General features: G+C 60.9%; 3 protein-coding genes across 7 annotated transcripts; 1 reads left to right on the plus strand and 2 right to left on the minus strand.

Annotated features, from left to right (window-relative positions):
* Positions 1 to 183: 183 nt before the first annotated feature.
* On the plus strand, positions 184 to 3,223 carry EDF1 (endothelial differentiation related factor 1). The gene is made up of 5 exons (XM_071574218.1): positions 184 to 298; positions 420 to 471; positions 1,431 to 1,591; positions 2,064 to 2,157; positions 2,671 to 3,223. The coding sequence occupies exons 1-5, from the start codon at positions 221 to 223 to the stop codon at positions 2,730 to 2,732; spliced, it is 447 nt and encodes a 148-aa protein (XP_071430319.1). The 5' UTR covers positions 184 to 220; the 3' UTR covers positions 2,733 to 3,223.
* Positions 3,224 to 4,082: 859 nt separating this feature from the next.
* On the minus strand, positions 4,083 to 15,426 carry MAMDC4 (MAM domain containing 4). 5 transcript variants are annotated; one of them, XM_071574318.1, is made up of 29 exons: positions 15,277 to 15,426; positions 14,568 to 14,681; positions 13,935 to 14,108; positions 13,586 to 13,726; positions 13,240 to 13,385; positions 13,045 to 13,129; positions 12,708 to 12,836; positions 12,299 to 12,445; positions 12,032 to 12,126; positions 11,602 to 11,760; positions 10,915 to 10,999; positions 10,353 to 10,502; positions 9,903 to 10,007; positions 9,573 to 9,704; positions 9,197 to 9,327; positions 9,001 to 9,106; positions 8,610 to 8,726; positions 8,265 to 8,399; positions 8,027 to 8,157; positions 7,735 to 7,951; positions 7,225 to 7,362; positions 6,999 to 7,120; positions 6,830 to 6,920; positions 6,441 to 6,587; positions 6,026 to 6,160; positions 5,625 to 5,752; positions 5,414 to 5,528; positions 5,104 to 5,279; positions 4,083 to 4,547 (listed from the first exon to the last, which is right to left on the minus strand). In XM_071574318.1, exons 1-29 carry the CDS (start codon positions 15,320 to 15,322, stop codon positions 4,500 to 4,502), a joined length of 3,645 nt encoding a protein of 1,214 aa, XP_071430419.1. In that variant the 5' UTR covers positions 15,323 to 15,426; the 3' UTR covers positions 4,083 to 4,499. The 5 variants fall into 5 exon arrangements, with proteins under 5 accessions (XP_071430419.1, XP_071430418.1, XP_071430417.1 ...); XM_071574317.1 differs by lacking the exon at positions 15,277 to 15,426 and having other exon boundaries at positions 5,414 to 5,547; positions 6,026 to 6,135; positions 14,568 to 15,265; XM_071574316.1 differs by lacking the exon at positions 15,277 to 15,426 and having other exon boundaries at positions 14,568 to 15,265.
* Positions 15,427 to 18,211: 2,785 nt separating this feature from the next.
* PHPT1 (phosphohistidine phosphatase 1) lies at positions 18,212 to 19,896 on the minus strand. The gene is made up of 3 exons (XM_071574322.1): positions 19,676 to 19,896; positions 19,393 to 19,517; positions 18,212 to 18,643 (listed from the first exon to the last, which is right to left on the minus strand). The coding sequence occupies exons 1-3, from the start codon at positions 19,815 to 19,817 to the stop codon at positions 18,551 to 18,553; spliced, it is 360 nt and encodes a 119-aa protein (XP_071430423.1). The 5' UTR covers positions 19,818 to 19,896; the 3' UTR covers positions 18,212 to 18,550.
* Between the last annotated feature and the right edge of the window lie 172 nt (positions 19,897 to 20,068).

Raw genomic sequence — 20,068 nt, forward strand, 5'->3', positions numbered from 1 at the left:
AGCTGATTGGCAGTGCTTTAAACCTATCAGAAGGAGCTGCGTCGCGCCCGGGGGCTGTTAGGCCAAAGTCCCGCCCTCTCGCGCCGCTCCCGGCCGATGAGTGGCTCTTTTCTTGACGGGCGTGTGCGATGTCCAATCAGCGTGCGAGGCGCTGTCCCCGCCTCCGGGGGCGGGCGCTGGGCGGGGCGGTGGCGGGCGCGGCCCGGGCGGGGTCGCAGCGATGGCGGAGAGCGACTGGGACACGGTCACGGTGCTGCGCAAGAAGGGCCCGAGCGCCGCCCAGGCCAAGTCCAAGCAGGTCAGCGGGGGCACCGCCGGAGCGGCGGGGCCGGGAGCGGGGCCGGGGCCGGGCCCGGCGCGGCCGAGGCGGCGGCTCCGAGCTCTGCCGCGCTCACCGCGCACCTTCGCTCTCTCCTCAGGCGATCTTGGCGGCCCAGCGGCGCGGGGAGGACGTGGAGACCTCCAAGAAGTGTGGGTATCCCGCGGGCGGGGCTCAGCCTGGCCTGGGGCGGCCCCGGGGGCAGCTGCCAGGAATTGGGGGGTGGGGGCGGAGCCCGCGGGCCCGAGCTGGGCCCGAGCATGGAGGCGGGACCCGGCGGGAGCCCCTGGCACCGGGGAGAACGCCCCCGGTGCTGGCCGTGAGTTTCTGGTTGCCCAGAGCACGGTTCTGCCTGGTTTCTGCAGAGACCTTGGAAGAGCTTTCCTGATCACAAAACTTAAGCTCCCCATTTTTGTAGGTTATTTCTATTGAGAATGGTTGCTCATCTTTCTGTGACGCTGCTCTTTAAAAATCCCTCGTTTCCTGTTCGATGTAAATTCCCAGGTTCTCTCACTGTAGGGAGGAGATTCTAGTGATTAGAAATAGAGATGGTCCTTAGAGCAATTTTAGTTGGCTTTATCGAGACACTGAGTGTCAGAGACTAATGTGAGAGAAAGGATTCAGGTTAGGGCCTAAATACTGTAACTGAAACAAAACAAGACCTTGGGCTTTCAGTGAACTTAAGTACAGTTGGAATTTACTTACAAAAGGCATCAGAAAACTGGTTAAAAGCCACTTGTTCATGCTGCCACATACCTGAGCAAACGATTCAAGTATTGGCCCCTGCTATGCTATAGCACAGACACATGTCTGGAGTGAAGTTTGAGTATTAAATCCCCATGGAAATGCAAGACCTGGCCTGTCTGGAGAGAAGTTCAGGTGTGCAGTAGGGAAAGGTGAAGGCTCTGCATGGCTGTGCTCTGAGATAACGTTCCCCGATGGGCTGGATCTGGGTGAGACTGGTGCTGATGTTGGCATGTTGAAATGCTGACAACTTCCTGGGATCCTGGGCAGCTGAGGGCTTGGAAAAAGCCCTTTGATACTGCTTGGCACAGCTCTGAGACTTGATTTGTTTGTCCTTGGTTTTTGTCGTTCTTGCTTGAAATGACAGGGGCAGCAGGCCAGAACAAACAACACTTCATCACAAAGAATACAGCCAAGCTCGACCGTGAGACAGAGGAGCTGCACCATGACAGAGTCTCCCTGGAGGTGGGCAAAGTGATCCAGCAGGGCAGGCAGAGCAAGGGCCTCACGCAGAAGGACCTGGCCACGGTGAGTGGGGCACCCCTGGGTGAGGGTGGGCACCTTTCACGTCCTCCGTGGCAGCTGCAGTGGGATGGTGTCGTGGCCAGGGAGTTTGGGGAATGCAGCATCTCTGCTGTCTGATTTCCCAGCAGCTTCAGTTGTCTGGGAAATGTCTCAGGGTTTCTGTGCAGCCCTTGAGCCCCAGCTCAGAGGCAGAGCCTGCTGTGGCTGCTCAGCTGGTGGGAGGCTGCTCCCCTCTTCCTCCCAGCAGCTCACACCAGCCTGAGGGGTTTGTACCCTCGGGGCTGAGCTGGGACAGAGGTCAGAGCCTGTCCGAGATGGGTGTCACAAGTGCTGAGACACTCAGTGCAGGGAGGTGCCAGTGGGGGACAGACTCAGCCTGGGAGCAGCACATTGTCATCTCTCCTGTCATAATCCTGTGTGAGTCCTGGGGGGCTGCTGAGCGTTTGCCACACCTGAGACTCACCCTCCCTTTCAGAAAATCAATGAAAAACCCCAAGTTATCGCTGACTACGAGTCGGGCCGAGCAATCCCCAACAACCAGGTCATGGGCAAGATCGAGAGAGCCATCGGTGAGTGAAGAGACATAGTCAGAAATAGTGTCAGTGTTTCCCGGGGCTGGGGGAAGGTATTTACATCTTCCTGTCAGGAATGTTGCTGGCTGGAGGTTATCGTGGGTGTGGCGCTGTTAAGGTGTGTTCTGATAAAACCTGGATCTGCTGACTGAACCAGAACTGGGAGCTCCTGCTCTTTGTCTGCACCTTCCTGTGTGGAGCTGTGCCCTGGGGGCCACCCCTCTGTGCTTCCTCCAAAACCAGTAGGATGCTGAGCCCCACGGAGGCCTGACTGCACCTGTGGGAGAATTTAGTGTTGGTGTTACTCTCCTGGGCTGGTTCAGATCCCGTTTCCTAGGAAGGCAGTTGGTCTGGTGCTCCTAGAAACTAAAGCAGGATTCTCCCAAACTCTGGTTCCCCTGCCCACTTTGTTTTGGATGTTCTCTTCCTAATAGCCCAAATTGGGGGAAATAAAGTTACTGAGTGATTGATTGAGTGCTGATGGTGGTGGTCCCCTTTGTCTTGTTCTAGGCCTCAAACTGCGTGGGAAGGACATTGGAAAACCGCTGGAAACTGGACCCAAAGGGAAATGACAACAAAGCCTCGAAATCAGTTTGTTCAGACTCATCTGGCCCGGCTGGTTCTCCTCAAACACTCTGCATATTGCCAAGCTGAACGAGAGGGTTTCAGACTTGCTTTGGGGGGGAAAATCTGCCCAATCTGTCCCTGCTGTAAAAAGGCAACCTTAAAGAAGCGATTTTCCTGATGTTTGTTTTTCCTTCCTCCTTTTCAGAGATTGAGGATCTAAACCCCCAGAAAACTCCAGATCCTGCCTCTGATGCAGAGACATTTGCGTTGTGGTTTAGCAGCAGCTGATGTTAAGGCACTTAGGGTGGTCTGAAATGTGATCATTTAATTAGAATAATTTGGGGAATGGGATGGGATATGTTATATATAAATAATTTGAGAGAGTTGGGGCTTGATCAGAATTGATGACTCAGTTGCTATATCTCAATGAGTTTGGTTTGTTCCTTCCAGCCTGTTTTAAAGAGATCTATAATAAAGTTTGATACCCTTCAATTGCCCAGGGAAGCTGCTGCATGTGACCAGCTGGTAGCAAATGTTGTGGCTGAGTGTGACTGGAGCTGCAGCACCTATTCCTTCTGGGATTGTAATTAAAGGGACACCTGGGCTGCCTGGGATGAGGGCCAGCACTGTCACAGCCTCCCTGGCTGTGTTGTTTTTGCCCCCCCTGGGGAGGGCTGCAGCTTGGCTGGCAGCCCAAGGATGGAATCAGTGCTGTGGAGGAGAGGGGAGGCTGTGGAGTTCTGCAGTACCAGGCCAGTGCAGGTGCAGGTGCAGGTACAGGTGAAGTCTGAGCCCTCCTTACCCAGCTCCCAGCTCTGCTGGGGGCTCATTCCTACTGGCAGGACAGGGCTGTGGGGATGGTGCTCTGAGGCATCACCTAAGGGACACACAGCTGGGTGAGAGGGAAACAGGCTCGGGTCATACACTGGGAAAGCAGGAAGCCCCAGTCCCCTCTGGTCGGGTGGGGGGGAGTTGCAGGGAGCAGGACCCTGATGGGCTGCCCCTCCTGCAGGGGCTGAACTGGGCTGTGTGTGGCAGGTGGGCTGTTCCAAACCTCACAGTGTGAAAGCTGGAGGACAGGGAGAGGTCCTGGGCCGGGAGGGCAGACAACAGGGTGGGAGCCCAGGCTCTGCATTCTGCCTGTGCCTCAGGAACATTTTTGGGTTTTTCAGTGCCATTTAAAGGCAAAATACCAAGAGCCCTTGCAAGATGACAGGGCAGGAGGTGGGCACCTCTACCTGGAGCCAGGGCTGTCTGCTGCCCTTGGGGGTGCTGCGTGGTGCCCCCCACTCTCCTCCCTTCCCTCCCCCTCTCCCAAACCAGGAAGAACACTGGACTACTGCCCCGTGGGGGCTCTGCCCTAGAAGCTCTTGTGCTTCATCCTGGGTGTGGAAAGTGGCTCATGCCCCACTCAGCACTCGCTGCTCCTGCCAGCTCAGGGGACCAGGACACCACACTTCACCCCCTTCAACGGCCAGAACCCTGCTCGGACAAGGACAACTGATGAAACAACTCCCACTGCTGGTGCCTGCCAAAGCACAGGCACGTGCTGTGTCTTGGAAGTTCATGTTACAAACGACAAAACTGTTTTTGCCAAGCACTTGGAGGTAGTGGTGGCAGCGGCGTGTCTCTGCAGGGCCAGCACCCCAGGCGGTGCCACGGCAGCTCCCCGGTGCTGGCTGCGGAGAGCTGGCGGCTGCTGGAGTGTCAGGTGTTGCTGAGGGATGGTCTGCCTGGTGGCAGTGGGCAACTCCTGCTGCTGGCTGCTAATTTCAAGGCTCATTCCCTTCTCTTGGCACTGAAGATATAATGACCTTGTCCTGCAAAGAAAGGCAAGTGGGAATTGGTGACAAACGGGCTGTCTGCTGAGAAACACCAGGATTTCTTCCAGGCTGCAGTGGGGAGAACCCATGTGCCAGCCCTCTGTGACCCCAGCAGAGGAACCAAATCCCCAGTGCAAGGCACTCCACATCCTCTGTTGGGATCCATCCTGGGGCTGGTGGCTCTGCCATGGCCCATGTGGCACCAGGCCTATCCAAGGGGCCCACAGCTTAAGCCACCACCTCTCATGGATTTGGTTGCTGGCTGGGTGAGGATGAACCATGTTTCCTGGACCCCTTCCCACAGGGCTCCAGGGTGGGAACACACTCAGCTCTTTCTGGAGCAGCTGCCTGGCAGCAGCCGTGTTTCTAGGTCAGTCCGACAGCTCTGGGTCACTGGTTTACCAGCAGATAAGAGGCAGAGCCCTTTGCACCTCCCTGTGGCGCTGGCAGAGTGCAGCATCAGGAGGAGCCTGTGGCATTTGCTGAGCTTTTAGGAAAATGCTGTTTTGGCGCAGTTGGGGTAATTAGGAAAGTCCTTCACCCTTGTCCTTACATCTCGGAAAGTGATGTTGTCGAAGCTCTGGGGAGTGTCACTCTCTGCTGATGTTCTGCTTACTGGCCCTCGCTGCTTCAGCCAGTACCAACCCCCAGTAACCATCAGTGTGACAATGATGAGGGCCAGGAGCAGACCAAGCACCACCTCTGCAATGAAGCTGCCAGAGGGTTTATCTGCAGTGAGAGAAGGGAAAGGAGATGCTGCCAGGCTTGATCCACCAGCCAGAGAGCAGCCTCCAGCCTTGGCCCAGCACCCTGAGCAGTGCTGGGATGACCTTTTACAGCTAGAACTGGATCTCCTTCCTCACCTTTCCCGGGCTCCTCCAGGCTAGAATGGCAGCCCATCCCGGCACTGTACAAAATGTCATCCAGTGCCACTGTCCCCTCCAATGGCCACCTCCGTGTGGTGAGCTCAAAGATGATCTGTGGGGGAAAGTGGGATCTGGGGCTCTGATGCACCCCCACAGGACACTTGGCACCCCTGCAGGGCACCCTGCACCCCAGAGTGGTCCCACTCACCTGGAACTCACTGGGGCTCTGCACAGGCACCATGGCGCCCTGCCAGCCCCGGCTGTGGTGTCCCTCCACACTCCACACTGTGCGCTGACCCGCTGCGCTGTGCAGCAACACCCGCAGCTCCCCGCTGGCTGTAAGGGTGGGGCACAGGGGCCCCGGCATCACCAGCCGTCCAGAACCCCCCAGGAGTCATGGGGCCCTTCTGGCCATACCATCCTCCACTGGGATGGCAGCACCGAGCAGGAACAGGCCATCCCCACCACCCAGCTGGAGCCGAACCAGTGTCCATGGTCCCACAGGTAGGGAGAGAGGCTGTGGCTCCCGACCAAGCTCCCCACTTCCATCGTAGGCTCATGATGCCCTCCCCAGGGACACCACCTCCTCCCTGCCCCTGTGGTGCTTACAGAGGTGCTCTGGGATGTCCATGTGATACCAAAACCGCAGGCAGGAGTCGGTGGTGGCAGGCAGGGGCTGGCTCTCCAGCAGGGCACTGGTGCCCCCTGCACCCAGCACGCTGGTGTCGAAGTGTACATAGTGACCTGGGCAGGCAGGGACAGAGCACAGGGTGCCCCCCACCCCAGTTGTATAGCCCACCCTGCTTGTCCCACTACACCCCAAAATGCCCAGAGTGATGCCCAGCGGATAGCACCCCACAGCCCTGCACCTCACTTCCTTTGGGACCGAGCTGTCCCTCCCAGGCAAGGAGGGGACAGGGATGCTGCAGAGCTAGGCCCCCCAGGAGTGACCCCATCCATCCCCAGCTCCTCTTCCTCACTCTGGGCATGCCAGGGCTCTTGGGCAGGGATGGGTGTTTCCTACCATTCCTTGTGCCCAGGGTGTGATCCTGCTCAGGGCTGGGGTACTTGGCTAGGGGGACCCCACTCTTCCAGACCCAGGCAAAGCTGTGCAGATGGGGGTCCAAGGGGCTGCTCCAGCCACACATGCCTTGCTCGAAGTCACAGGACACTGGGAGGAAAAGGGGGCCGTGAGACACTCACTGCTGCCTGGTGGATGGGGCATCTGGGGAGGAGGGTAGCCCCCAGCCCCCTCCCCACCACCATCAGCTTTGGGCCTGGCCAAGCTCAGGGCAGGAGCAGGGTGCCCGGATGAAAGGGAGAGGCTGTCCCCATCCCCATGGCTGTGTGCCCCCATGGGATGTCCCACCTCCCCAGTCTGGTCCATGGTGCCCCCTTGGGGTGGGCTCTCACCTGGCTCAGGGCAGATTCCATCTGACACCTGCAGGTCATCCAGTGCGATGTACCCGTGGTCACCCCCAGCTCCCACTGCCTCGAACACCGCCTGGGCAGGGTGGCACACTGAGGCTGGCAGTCACCCCTCGTCACCCTTAGCTGTCCCCAGCACCCTGCCCGATCTTACCTGCCAGTCCTCATCAGGCCAGACAGTGATGTGGCCGCGGTGCCAGCTGCTCCCCTCCATGGTGCTCACACTCAGCACCTTCGTCCGCACCCCGCTCTGCTTCACGAACACCCCAAGGGAGCCTGCCCAGAACACCCGCCATGGAGGAGAGTTCCAGGGCTGTGTTGTGCGGGACACCCAACCCTCTGGAGGTCCTCCCAGGGGTCTCAGGGGTGGAGGTGCTCACCTGGGGCCCCGGAGCTCAGCTGGTACCAGAAGGTCAGGCACTGGGCAGGCATGGAGGGCTGGTAGGGCTGGGAGGTGAGGACAGCCGTGTGCCCCGCAGGCAAGGAGCCCCTGCCTGTGCTCACCACCATGTAGTGACCTGAGGGAGAGAAACCCCTGTCTGGCTCTGATGGAGGGCAGTACGGGACCACTGGGTCTGGGGTTTCCCCCAGGTTGAGGAGTCCCCTCAGTTTGGGGACGTCTCCAGGACTGGGGAGGCCAGGGTCTGGGAGACTACAGGCTTGGAGAGTCTCAGAGAGCCCTGTAGAGTTTTGCCTTCTGCATATCCTGGGCAGAGCAGGCCGGGCAGGCAGGACCTGGGGTGGGCAGGCAGGGCTGATGTGGGGGACAGGCAGGATACTCAGAGCAGATAGGGAGGGCAGAAAGGCAGGGAGGGCAGCAAGGCACACAGAACAGTGCAGGCAGAGAGGCAACCAGGCTCCCCAAGCCCCAGGCTGCCATGGCCCTGTACCTGTGGCAGTGCCGGTGGTGTGATCGGCCGCGGGGCCAGCGGCAGTGCCAGAGCTGTTGCTCTGCCGCTGCCACGTGCCCTGCCCGCTAGCTGCCAGCCCACAGCCCTCTGCCTCGAAGGAGCAGGAGAGCTCAGCCCTACAGGGTCCTGCTGTCAGCGCCAGGTCATCCAGCCCCACGTCCCCCAGGAATCCATCCCGCAGCACCTCGAAGGCCACCTGCCAGTCATGCAGTGGTGTCAGACATGTCTGTGCCTCACTGGTGCCAGGGACATGGAAGGGCCTGGTCCTCACCCGGTATGACTTCTGGCCTGTGGCGGGCAGTGTCGCCCATGCCTGGTGCCAGATGCTGCCCTGGGTCCCCCGGCAGGTCCACAGCACCACCTCCTCCTCTCCCTGTGGCTGCAGCTTGAGGTTCAGGGTGCCTGCACAGAGGAGTGTGGAGCAGCCATCCAGCACCTGTCAGGGTCCCTGCTGTCTGACAGTGGAGCCAGGTCAGGGCATCCCCATGAGGATGCCACGGGGCACGTACCAATCTGTGGGCCAGCTAGGCGGTACCAGAAGGAGAGACAGCGTGGGGCAGCAGCAGGGTCCTGGCGGGATGTAATGAGCTGTGCCCGCTGCCCACGGCTCCATGGCACAGAGGGGTCCACGGATAAGAAGTATCCTGAGTGTTAGGGACAGCCAGGGTGGAGGGAACATGGATGTGAGTGCCCCGAGCTGTGCCCACATTGCCCATAACCCCAATCTGGATTCCTCCAGGAGAGCTCATTTCACAGGCATGGGGCTGCTGGGAGTGCACAGGGCATGTCCTGGCCCTGGGGATGGGAGGCTGCAGGGCTCCCTGGGGTCCCTCAAAGAGCAGCCAGCCCCTTACCCAAGCCAGTGGTGTGGTCAGAGCCCTGTCCCTGTCCCATGCTGCGGACCCATTTGAAGTCACTGGACTGATCCTGGTACCAGCCACACATGTCCCTCTCGAAGTTGCAGGTCAGCTCTGGCCAGGGAGATGTGGTGGTGGGGAGGTGGAAGGGGATAAAGCACCCCAAAAGCAAACGGGTCCCCCAAATGTCCCTTTCCCTCTGCTCCCCCACCCTGCTCCCCAGGTTCACCCCAAGCAGGTGTCTCAGGCAAGGGCAGGATGTGCGCTTGGCCCTGGCCCTGGGGCTTCTGCACCCCAGTCCTGGCCCTGGACAGGGTGACAGCCACCCGGCAGCCCTCATGGAGGGGATCTGGGGTCACTCTCCCTGCCCACATGACCCTGGCCATACCTGCAGAGGTGGGTGACACCACATCGATGTAGCACTGCTCAAAAGTCACATTGTCGATGCCAATGCTCGCCAAGCCCTGCAGATCCACAAGAGCCAGCAGCTCGACCTGGAGGAGGCAGCCATGAGCCTGGGGTGTCCAGCAGCACTGGCATTGCCCACTGAAAGTCCCCAGGTGGTCCCTGTATCCGTGGCACACCTGGAATGGCCGGCTCCTCTCTCCCAGGGGGACACGGACACGTCCCCCGGCTGTGCCACCACGACCCTGTGTGTGCCAGGCCAGCTGGGTGGTGCCAGTGGCATGATCCACAATGCTGATGGCGAGGAAGCCTGCCATGAAAGGTGGTGCAGAGGCTGTGGGCACCAAAACTCCTGGCCATCCCATGGGAGTTCCCCATGGCCCTGGCCCATGGTCACAGGGGTCAGGGATGGGGACAGGGACACCTCAGCTACAGGTTGGTTTGGTGTGGCAAAATGGGGCTGGGAGAGGCAGCAAAGGCACAAGGGGCTCTGCATGGGGTGAGTTCTGGCAGCAGGGAGAAGGCAGGGCATCCCAGAGATGTGCAGGAGGTTACCTTGGGGGCCACTGTGGATGTGGTAGCTCATTTCCATGGTGCAGGTGGGGCCGGAGGGGCCCAGCAGAGGAGTCTGTGCTTTTGCAGCACTTACCATCTGTCCTTCTCCTACCTGGAGAGCCAGGAAAGTCCCTGGGCACACAAACACCCTGAGGTCAGGACTGGGGTCCCACACCCATGGTAGCACCCCCAGTCCAGCATGCTGTTTGGGCATCACCCCCTGCCATGCACTGGTACCCATCCATCCCGGCAGGGTGTGAGCAGGAGGTCTGGGGCTCCCACAGTGCTGTGGGCTGAAGAGCATTGTCTGGGCAGGGGGAACAGCCTCACCTGTGAGGAAGGTGTTGGGCTCAGTGAGCCTCTGCAGACCCCAGCGCAGCCGCCCCACACTGACGTCATGCCAGCCCCCACCTCCTGACTCAAAGGTTGTTGCCCCTGTAAAGTCAGAGAATCACAGAATCCCAGACTGGTTTGGGTTGGAAGGGACCCTAAAGTTCATCTTGTTCCACCTCCTGCCATGAGGAGTCTACTTTCCACTAGATTAGGTTGTTCTAAGTCCTGTCCAACCTGGCCTTGAACACTTCGAGGATGGGGCAGCCACAGATTCTCTGGGCAACCCAAAACTGCGGGCTCAGCCTCATCAGGTCACCATGCTCCTGGGGGCTGTGCAGGTGCTTTCCTGCCCCGGCCCTTCCAGCCCAGGGGTGCCTATGTCCCTCCCCTGCCTGCCTCCCTGCACTGCTGGGTTCCTGTGGTGCTGCCGCCCGCCTCAGCTCTCACCGCAGCGCTTCTCATCGGAGCCGTCGGGGCACGTGTCTGCGAAGTCACAGGCCTGCTCTGCGGCGATGCAGTCCCCGTTGTCACAGGCCACCTGCTGTGCTGTGCAGCGGCTGGCACCCGCCCGGCTTGGCAGCATGACTGGAGCCTTCCCTGATGGTGAAACACCCAGGACTGAGAGCAGCAGTGAGAGGGCTCAGCAACAGCATTGGTTATCACCCCTTCAAGCCACTGTTGCCTGTCCCCAGGCACCCTCCTGGTTCTCTATTTCCTCCACCTTGTCCCATTCTGTCCCATCCCACCCCGTCCAATCCCTGCTGTCACCAAATGATGGGGATCCAGGGCCTGGTGAGAGCTGTTTGTGTGACATGTTTTGGCACAGGGGATGGAGTGTCACAGCCACAGTACAAGGCCATCAATGCCCCAGGGCAAGTACTTGCTGTGCTGAGCAGAGGGACAGGCAGATCCCATGGTGGGTCCTTTAGGGATGGTGCCATGGGAACAGGACAGCTGGGACTGGTTGCCCCTGCTGGAGCAGGGCAGGGGATGCTGCCCTCCAGCTCACCCTCCTCCTTCACACAGCCTGGCGACAGGATCAGGTCATCGATGGCCACAGTTCCCCCGCTGCCGGCCACCCCCTCGATCAGCACCTGCAGGGAAGCACCATGCCAGCAATGTCAGCATGGGGTCTTGCACAGTGTGGGGGGACCAGGGTGACACCAGGAGCTGTGGGATGGGGGGAGCCAGCACCTGTTTTGGGCTGACACACTTCCCCGAGGAAAGGGTTTGGAGGGAGCAAGGGCAATGCTATGGCAAACAGGGATGCACAAGGTGGCTTTGTGGTGGATGGTGCTGCCTCTGCACAGAGCCATGACCTGCAGCTGCCTAGGGATGCCACTGGGATGCCATCAGAGAGCCCTCAGGGTGTCATCAGGGTGCCCCCCAGGGTCAGCTGGGAGCGGGCTGGGTTGTGTGGGAGGCGGTGGGGGACAGCAGACAGGACAGTGGAAAGGCATGGGGTGGGCAGTGTGGATGAAGACACCCCAACCACCCTCCATTTCCAGTGGGGTGGTACTGGTCTGGAGGCTGGCCAGGGGGATTTGAAAGTGTGGACAAAGGGACATGAGGGTGGCATGTGCCAGTACTAGAGGCTCTGGTGTCTAGTTCCCAGTTCAGCCCTAGTCTGATGGGTGCCTACTGGGGCTGGCCCTGTCCCTTACACTGCAAGCAGCACAGCTCCCCCCCAGCCCACCTTGAAGGTCTGTGTCACACTGAAGTTCACTCTCTCCCGAACCCAGCAGCTGCCCAGGTCCCCTGTCCTCTCCTTCACCAGGTGCTTGGCGGAGTTGATCACGTAGGAGATGCTGAGGCTACTGGTGGCTGAGCCATGGATGTGGCAGTACAGCACAAGCTGGGGTTGGCAAAGGGGGTGAGTTTCAGGGCAGGGGCATGCAGCCCCCTGCACCCCACAGGATGCTCACAGAGGTAGGGTTGGAGCAGCTCAGAGTTCCCAATGGGCACCAGAGATGTCACCAAACCACCCTCAAAAACGGGTTGCCCATCCCCACTAACAGCCATCTGCAACCCCAGTCCCATGTGAGGGTCCCCACAGCTGGGGACCTCATTTCCCTCCACCACCATGCCCATACAGGCTGTGACACAGGGTCCCAGCCATGACTCACAGAGCAGGAGTTGGTGGCCTGGAAAGAGGGGCTGACGAGCTGAGCTGTGCCACTGGCCTCCACGCTGGAGGCACTGCTTACGTGGAGGAAAAAACCTGTGGGAGACACCAGGAAGGGGCTGAGTGGAGCCAGGTAGGTGTATGGGTGCAGAACACTGCTGTCCTGGCACAGCCTTGAGCAGAGCCCAGGCATGTGTCCCCCCCACGGCATGTCCACGCCAGGACTTGTGGTGGGGGTTTCCCCAGGCACCGGTGCCCTGTGTCATACCAGTCCTGCTGTTGGTGCTGTGGTCCCGGGTGGGGATGCTGTACGAGGTGCCCAGGATCAGGCTTGTGTTCCTGTCCCACAAGGCCGGCCCAGCCGCTGCCGTCCAGTCACAGAGATTATGCTCAAAGGAGCAGTTGGTGAAGGACTCTGTGGGGAGAAGGGGCAGCTGTGACCCAGGGATGGGAGACCCAGCCCTCTCACAGACAGATAATGGGCTGGGCTGATGCTACTCCTCTGCAAACCCTTGGGGTGATTTTGCCCTCCCTGGCTGCACAGCTGTGGGGCAAAGCTGGGCGGACTCCTGCCAGCCCACAGCATAGCTTTTCCCCACCAAGGCAGATCCTCAGCCCATCCATGTGGTTAGGGGGCTGGTGGGCAGGACCCCTTCCCCAGGGCCAGGGGTGCTCACTGCACTGTGTCACATTTTCGTCTGAGTTGTCCCCGCAGTCGTCTGTGCCATCGCAGAAGCGGTGCCATGCCAGGCAGGAGCCACGGCTGCAGCTTGTCTCCTTGGCCCCACAGACCTGCTGCCCAGGCTCTGGTGCAGGGAGACACATGTCAGCAAGTGGCTGGTCTCATCTTTCCCTGGGGTGGCTCAAGGGACAGGTTTTCAGTGCCCATCCCATGCCCTGGTCAGGGCACAGTGCCCCAAGACACGGGGGATAATGGGAGAGTTCCCCTGGGGTACAAAGCCCCATCCAATTCCCCCTAGATCCTGCTCACATTCCAGCAGATGTGGGGCTTACCTGGCAATCCACAGTTCCTGAAGATGATGTCATCGAGTGCCACCTCTGACCCGCAGGCAGGTGGTTGTGTCAGGGAGAAAATGAGCTGCGATGGGAGGACAGGGATGACATGAGCTGCCTGGGCTCCTGGAGCATCCCCCAGCTCCTCTGGCCCCAGCTTCTGGGGGCAGTGCCTGAGTACCAGCATTGTCTCACCTGAAACTGCCCCGTGACCCGGCCCAGGTAGGCGACCAGCTGGTGCCAGCCCTCGCTGCTGCGCCTGGGGCTCTGCCACAGCCCCACCACCTCGTCCCCATATGCCACGTCCAGGTGCAGCACTGGCTGCTCTGTCTCGTTGAGCCCTGCAGGGAGCCCCAAAACTGTCCTTGGCACTGGGCATCCCAGGGGCCCTGCCAGCTCTGGGGACTGGAGCAGGGACCTCTACGTGTGGAGTGTGAAAGAAGCAAGCAGGATGGCAAGGACTGTCCTACCATCCTGTCCTTCCCCACTGACTCCCATCCTGAGTGCCCTGTGCCTGGTACCTGATGCCACCTGTGCCCACCTTGGGTGCCCTCACAGCTTCCTGAGACGTGGTACCAGGCTCTGATCTCACATGTGGCAGCTGCTTCCCGCAGCTCCGGTGATCTGAGCCAGGCCGTGGCTGTGGTCTTTGCAGGGGGGGACACAGTCACCAAAAACCAGCCTGGGGAGGGCAGAGAGCAGAACAGGGGCTGCAGCCCCAGGGAATGGCACAAGAGCTCTGCCAGCATTACTTCTGCCCCTCCATGGGTCTGCTCCACTCCCTGCACCCTACAAGTGTCCTGGCACCCTGACTCCAGGCACCCACAGACCAGCAAAGTGGTGCCGTGGCTGCCCAGAGTGCACTCATCAGACAAGCAGCTCCCACTTACCCAGGTCGGTGCCCACAGTGTGGTCTGAGTAAGGTCCTGTGCCCCACAGGGCCAGGTTGGCCCGGCCCCGTACCCATCTGTATGTCGAGGTGCTCATGTCCTGCCAGCCACAGTCACCATCCTCAAAGTCACAGGTGAAGGGGGTGCCCAGCACTGCTGAGCCCCGCATGTACCCTGAGGGTAGGCAGATGGGGGGTCAGAGCAGGTTTGTGGTCACCCTTGGGACCTGTGCCTACCCCAGGGATCTGCACCCATCCCGGGTATCTGAACCGACCCAGGGGACCTGTGACCAGACCAGGAGACCTGCACACACTCTGGGGTCCTGCACTCGCCTGGGGGATCCATACGCACCCCAGGAGACCTGCGTTCAATCTGGGCACCTGTGCACACCTCAAGGGATCTGCACCTAACCAAGGGACCTGCATCCAGCCCAGGGATGTGTGCCCACCCTAAGGACCTGCACCTGCAAGGAAGACCTACACCCACTCTGGGATCCTGTACTCATCCTGAGGGGCCCTGCATCCACCCTGGGGACCAGCATCACCCCAGCTCCCTTAACACCCTCTACTCCATGGTCTGCTGTCACACCAGGAGCAGGGCCTGGGAATGGGTCTGGGGGTTCTGGGCACCCACCACACTGGTTCTCGTCGGAGCAGTCACTGCAGTCACAGATGAAGTTGCAGAGCTGCTCAGCTGTGCTGCTGCAGCTGTTGACCACCATGGACCCGCTGGGGAGCACAGTCTTGGCTATGGGAGAGACAAGGGAGCTGAAAACCCCACAGGAAACCAGACAAATTGCCCACAGCAAGTGACAGAAGGCACACATGCCCTGCAGGTATTATTTGTCTGGGCAATCCAGTTTGCGACCCTGATGGGTCGGGTGGGGCACTGAACTCTTCCTTGGACGGAACCCCCTGTCAGTGCCCTGGCACCCCACACTGCCATCTCCCACCGCCAGCCCCACTCCTGTACGCCCTCGGGGTGCCAGAGCCCACTGGGGCACTGAGCCTGCTTTATCACACCCTGGTTCCGAGTCTCAGCCCCCATTTAGGGAGGAACAGGGAAATCTGGGCATCTTCTGTCCCATGCTCAGCCTGGCACTGGGAGCTCCGGCACTCAGTCACCTCGGGAATCCCAGGCTGACCTTCCTCAGCAGAGCCCAGCACAGAGGCTTTGGCTGGGCTGTACCCGCCCTGGCTCGCGCACAAGCACCACAGTACCCCAGAGCCGGGGGAAGGAGAGATCCCCATGGCAGCCCAAGCTGGGCAGGACCAGCGTGGAGCAGCCTGCACGGAGGCTCATTCCCTGCCCACAGCACAACACCCGTGTCAGCAGAGCTCACCCAGCAGCACCAGAAGGACCAGCACCGCCTGCTTGCCTGCAGCCATCCCTGCCGTGCTACACTAAAACGGAGATGGGAGAGGCCACACCGCGAGCCCTGGGCTGGAATCTGCTCCCCAGGACCTGCCCGGGTTGGACTTCAGACCCGCCGTTATCGGCTCCCCAGCTGGCAGTGGGTTTATGGCGAGGCTGTGCCGGGCTGGGACAGTGCACCACAGTGCTGCCACCCAGCACTGCCGGCACTGCAGCAGTGAGCTGCCAGCCAGGTGTCTCAGGGGACCTTCAGCTTTCCCACTGAACTCCTCTTCTTCAGCCCCTCTTTCCACCGAGGACAAGGCGCTGGGTGCTGCTCCGAGTGGGACGGGGCACAGCTGGTGACACGCATGGGCTCGGCAAGGGATGAAGTCACTTCCTGCCAAGCCGGGGATGCTCCCAGCCCCACTGCGGGAGAAGCTGGCACCTTTGCCAGGGACATGGGGGCTGTGCCAGTCCCCTGGGCTGGATCACAGGAAGAACCAGTCCCCAAGCATAAGGACCAGTGGGAGAGCCTTTGGGTGCAGGGCACAGGCCGGCAGTGGACTGCACCCTGGACAGGGAACACAGCTGTGCTGTGGGTCTCCAATATCTAATATTCCCAACATCCCATCTGACCCTGCTCCCTGTCAGTGGGAAACCATTCCCCTTTGTCCTATCACTCCAGGCCCTTGTCCAAAGTCCCTCACCAGCTCTCTTGGAGCTTCTCTAGGCACTGGAAGGCTCTAAGATCTCTCTGGAGTCCAGGGTCCCCAGGATGCCATCAACAGGAGACAGTCCTCACCCTGTGTCTGCACCACTCTGGCTGGCAGCAGCAGCTCAGCACCCAGCTCATGATGCCCACCAGGCAAAGGGGCATAGCTCCAGGGCCACAATCAGGTCACTCCTGCAGTAGAACATGCCTGGCAGAGCTCCAGCAAGGGCTAATCAGCCTGGAAGAAGCATGGCTCAGCAGACAGAGCCCCACAAGGCAGCACTAATGCTGCCTGGTGATGGCAACTACTGTCCCTCCCTCAGCTTCCCCACCTGGGTAGGGGAAGCTGCTGCCAGGTCTGCTCCCCCACGGGACCACTCTCACGTCTGCTGCCACAGTTCCTGTGCCCAGAGAGGGGCCCCTGCTGAGTGCAGTTTCTCCCCTTGAACCGATGGCCTTGGACTGCAGATTGCAGTGGGATTGCATCAGGAGCAGTAACATGCAGGCTCAGCTCCCTCCCCCAGCAACAGTCAGGTTCACTGGGGTCCAGCAGCCCCACACCCCCCAGCCTGAGCACCCCAGGTGCACGAGCCCTGCTCTGCACAGCCCAGGCACCTGGCAGCACTGAGCTGGCCATGGGTCAGTGCCATGGCCAGTGGCAGAGTGGCCACTACTTCCAGGTGTCCACAGGTCTGAGCTCTCCCCTTTGTCTGCGGGATGCTGGGCTACCAGTATGAGATGTGAGCAACTCGAGCAGATTGAGCCAGGGGCCCTGATGATGATCAGAGGGTAGAAGGGACAGCTGGAGGTCACCACACCTCTGCTCCAGCAGGATTCCCTGGAGCAGTCACTCAAGATGTGTCCAAGTGGGTTTTGACTATCTCCAGGGAATGAGATTCCCTGATGATGATGATGGGACTGGACTTCCCAGGAGGAGAGGCTGAATTGGAGGTGCTCAGTCTGGAGAAGGTGCAGGGGAATGTCACCTATGTTTGTAAGCCCTTGCAGGAGGGTGCAGGGAGCTGACCCTCTGAGCAGGAAGCGCCCTGAGAAGGGCCAAGTCAGTGAGGACAGTGAGAAAAGCAAATGCCACTTTAAGGTTAAGGAAAACGTTTTTTCCTGTGAGGGTTGACAAAACCAAAGCAGGCTGCCAGGGGGTCTGAGTCCGGTAACATTCCCAAATCCCACCTCGCCACAGCTCTCAGCAACTGAATCACAGAACCATGAAATTCTGCATTGGAAGAGTCCCACAAGGACCACTGAGTCCAACTCCTGCCCTGCACAAGACACCCCAACAGTACCATCACGATGGACCCACTGGAGCTGGTCCTGCTGGGCTGGTGCATGGACAAGGCATTCCAGACGTGCCTCCAAGCTCCACCGACTTGCAGGGAAGCTGTGCTCCCCCATGTGACTGCTATGTGACATTCCCTCCTGGCACAGGGAAGCATCACACCTTGAAGAGGGGAAGGATGAGGCACAGGAAAATCCTTTTTTCGCCCACAAAGCTCACCCCTCCTCATTGTGAGCTTCTTTTGGAGTTTGGGGCAGGACCCTGGGCACAGGCTGAGCTTCAGCAGGTTGTGCTGACCCTGCATGGCTCTGGGCACACCGGAAACAGCCCATAACCCTGAAGGAATAAGGTGGAGGCAGCAGCAGGATCACGGCCAGGCAGGAGCTGAGAGCATACAGGGTCAGCGTCGGACAGTGAAACGGGTGGGAGGCTCCTCCAGCCCCAAACTCCTGTGAAACAGCAATCAAGCCACCCCAATCTGCACGTCTCCCTGGAGCTCTCCAGCCAACAAAGGCTCCAGTGGCTTTTCCCAACCCTGTTCCTCACTGGAAGCACAAGTAGGGAGAATCCCTGGGAAATGCTGAGGGACCAGAGCTGGTCCTGGCTGTCTGGAGGGGCGAAGTCAGGGAGGATGCTCTTCCTCAAGGTGTGCCCACCTACCAGGGTGGGAATGGGTATGTTCTGCCCAATCATACTCCCAGGCAGCTCAGCTCCCTCCCAGTAGATGAAGGTCATCCCTCCCCCAGGCATACCACACCTTTCCCTCCCCCAGGCCTGGGAACTCAACACTTTCCCCCCTCCTGCCTCAGCCCTTCCCAAGGCAAATCTCAATGTACCCTGTTGTCCCCACCCCAGACACTGCCCACTCCAGGGTCAGGCGTCCCTCAAGGGGCTGAATACCCGGGGAGTCTCTACTGCTGTCAGTGGGCACAACCCAGAGCTGGGGAAGGAGCAGCTGAGCCGTGAGTGTGGCCACCCGAGCAGCTGTGCTCCCCAACGAGTTTAATTCTTACAGACACAAGTGGGATGAGCCCCAGCACCGGGAGGCCGGGCAGGAGTGACCATTGGCTTCACCGGCTTTGCCATGCAGGGAAGGTGAGAGCACTCGGCAGACAGACAGTCCGCTGACGGTGGAGAATGGGCGAGTTCTCACAGAGGAAAACCAGGAGAGCCCAGGGCACTGCCGAGCACAGGGAGCCGCTGCCACTGCCTCGGTGCCGTGCCAGGTCCAGGCGGGCCCTGCTGGCACAGCAGTCAGTACCCTTCATCTGCCCAGGTGATCTCGTAGTTGGGATACTCGGCCTTCAGCTTCTCCGTGGTCACGGCATGGTCAGCTCGCCCAAAACCCTGCACAGGAGAGAGGGTCCCCAAAGAGACCTGGTGGGTGGCCACCTGTGTGGGAGCCCAACAAGCCCCCAGGGTGACTCTGGCAGCAGAAAGGCCCTGGAGCCCGTGGCTGTGCCAACCCCTCTGTGGCAGCTCAGCCCGGCTCCAGCTGTGGCCGCTGTAGCACACAGGTGAGAGGACAGTATCACCCTGGAGCTGGGAAAACTGGCAGCACTGTGGCCTGGGCCCACCACTCTGCCCTGGCCCCAGGTGGGCTCCGTGCCCAGGGTCGGCACCCAGGGACCCCCTGGGTAGGTGACACCCCCCGAGGGTGCCACCAGTCACCCTTACGGTTCCCCCCAAGCACCTGAGACTCCCACAATAGCACACTCAGGACACACAAACACAGCAGACACGGTTCTTGTGCAGCCCAGCCCCCCTCCCACAGCACTCGGTGCTGGGCACAGCTGCTGTGGGACCCCCTGCGACCCCTGGGGATGGGGGGACTGGAAGGCTCTGGGTGTGCGGCAGCCCCACGGGCACGGCTTGGAGGGTGCTTGGGGTCCCCTCTCTCTGGCCGAGCGCTGCTCACCCGAGAAGGCTCTGTGGGGTCTCCCGTTCCCGAGGCACCCCCAGGACCCCCAACAGGGCCCCGCTCAGTCCTTCCATCCCCGGGGGAACGCGGTTCCGACTCGGCCACGGCCAGCGGGACCCTCCCCGGGGATGGAGATGCCACGTCCACACGTGGGTCCTCCACGGCCCCCGCTTACCACCGAGTACCCGTAGACGTGGATCTTCCTCTCCTCGGGGCGGTGGGCGAGGCGGCCGCCGCCCAAGCACTCGCAGCTCAGGCCGTGCCGCGCCAGCTCCTCCGCGGTGCGTTCGAACAGGTCGGCTGCGGGGAGGGAACGGGAGGAGCACGGGGACCCCCCGCCTCAGCCACCGCCTCGCGACGGCCCGGACCTCCGCCCGGCGCCGGGGCCCGCGGCCGCGCCCCTCGAATGCCCCAAGCCGGAGCCCCTCGCGCGGCCCCGGGATACCCGCGCCTCTCACCGTGGTACTCGGCCCAGCCATGGCCGCGCACGATGTCCTTGTGCGGCGTGCCGGCCCCGCGCACCCGCAGCAGCACGTACTTGAAGACGCCGCCGCCATCGATCTGCACGTCCGGCACCCGCGACAGCGCCTCGCCCGCCATGGCTGACGCGCCCCGCCCCTTTCCGGCACGGTAACCAATCAGCGCCAGGGCCCGCCCTCCGGCTCCGCCCCCCGCCCTGCCCGCCAACCAGCGCCCCCCAGCCAGGCCCCGCCCACAGCCGGGCGGTGAAGCCCCACCGGGGACGGAGGGGCCTGGTGGGCGGTGCCGGCCGAGCCCCCGGAGGTACCGGCAGTGAGAGCGGGGCCTGGCTGGGAAAAGGGAGCGGGAACGGGAGCGGGAGCGGGAGCGGG

Source organism: Pithys albifrons, chromosome 20 (genome assembly GCF_047495875.1).
Source record: "Pithys albifrons albifrons isolate INPA30051 chromosome 20, PitAlb_v1, whole genome shotgun sequence".
In the NCBI taxonomy this organism is placed as follows: Eukaryota; Metazoa; Chordata; class Aves; order Passeriformes; family Thamnophilidae; genus Pithys; species Pithys albifrons.

Coding starts and splice junctions, on each gene's coding strand:
- PHPT1 (XM_071574322.1), bottom strand. CDS start 19,817: ATGGCGGGCGAGGCGCTGTCGCGGGTGCCGGACGTGCAGATCGATGGC. Junction 19,518..19,675: donor TGGCTGGGCCGAGTACCACG/GTGAGAGGCGCG, acceptor CCCTCCCCGCAG/CCGACCTGTTCGAACGCACC. Junction 18,644..19,392: donor ACGTCTACGGGTACTCGGTG/GTAAGCGGGGGC, acceptor TCTCCTGTGCAG/GGTTTTGGGCGAGCTGACCA.
- EDF1 (XM_071574218.1), top strand. CDS start 221: ATGGCGGAGAGCGACTGGGACACGGTCACGGTGCTGCGCAAGAAGGGC. Junction 472..1,430: donor CGTGGAGACCTCCAAGAAGT/GTGGGTATCCCG, acceptor TTGAAATGACAG/GGGCAGCAGGCCAGAACAAA. Junction 2,158..2,670: donor CAAGATCGAGAGAGCCATCG/GTGAGTGAAGAG, acceptor GTCTTGTTCTAG/GCCTCAAACTGCGTGGGAAG.
- MAMDC4 (XM_071574316.1), bottom strand. CDS start 14,760: ATGTGTGCCTTCTGTCACTTGCTGTGGGCAATTTGTCTGGTTTCCTGT. Junction 12,446..12,707: donor CGAAAATGTGACACAGTGCA/GTGAGCACCCCT, acceptor TTCTCCCCACAG/AGTCCTTCACCAACTGCTCC. Junction 5,280..5,413: donor CCTGGAGGAGCCCGGGAAAG/GTGAGGAAGGAG, acceptor CTCTCACTGCAG/ATAAACCCTCTGGCAGCTTC.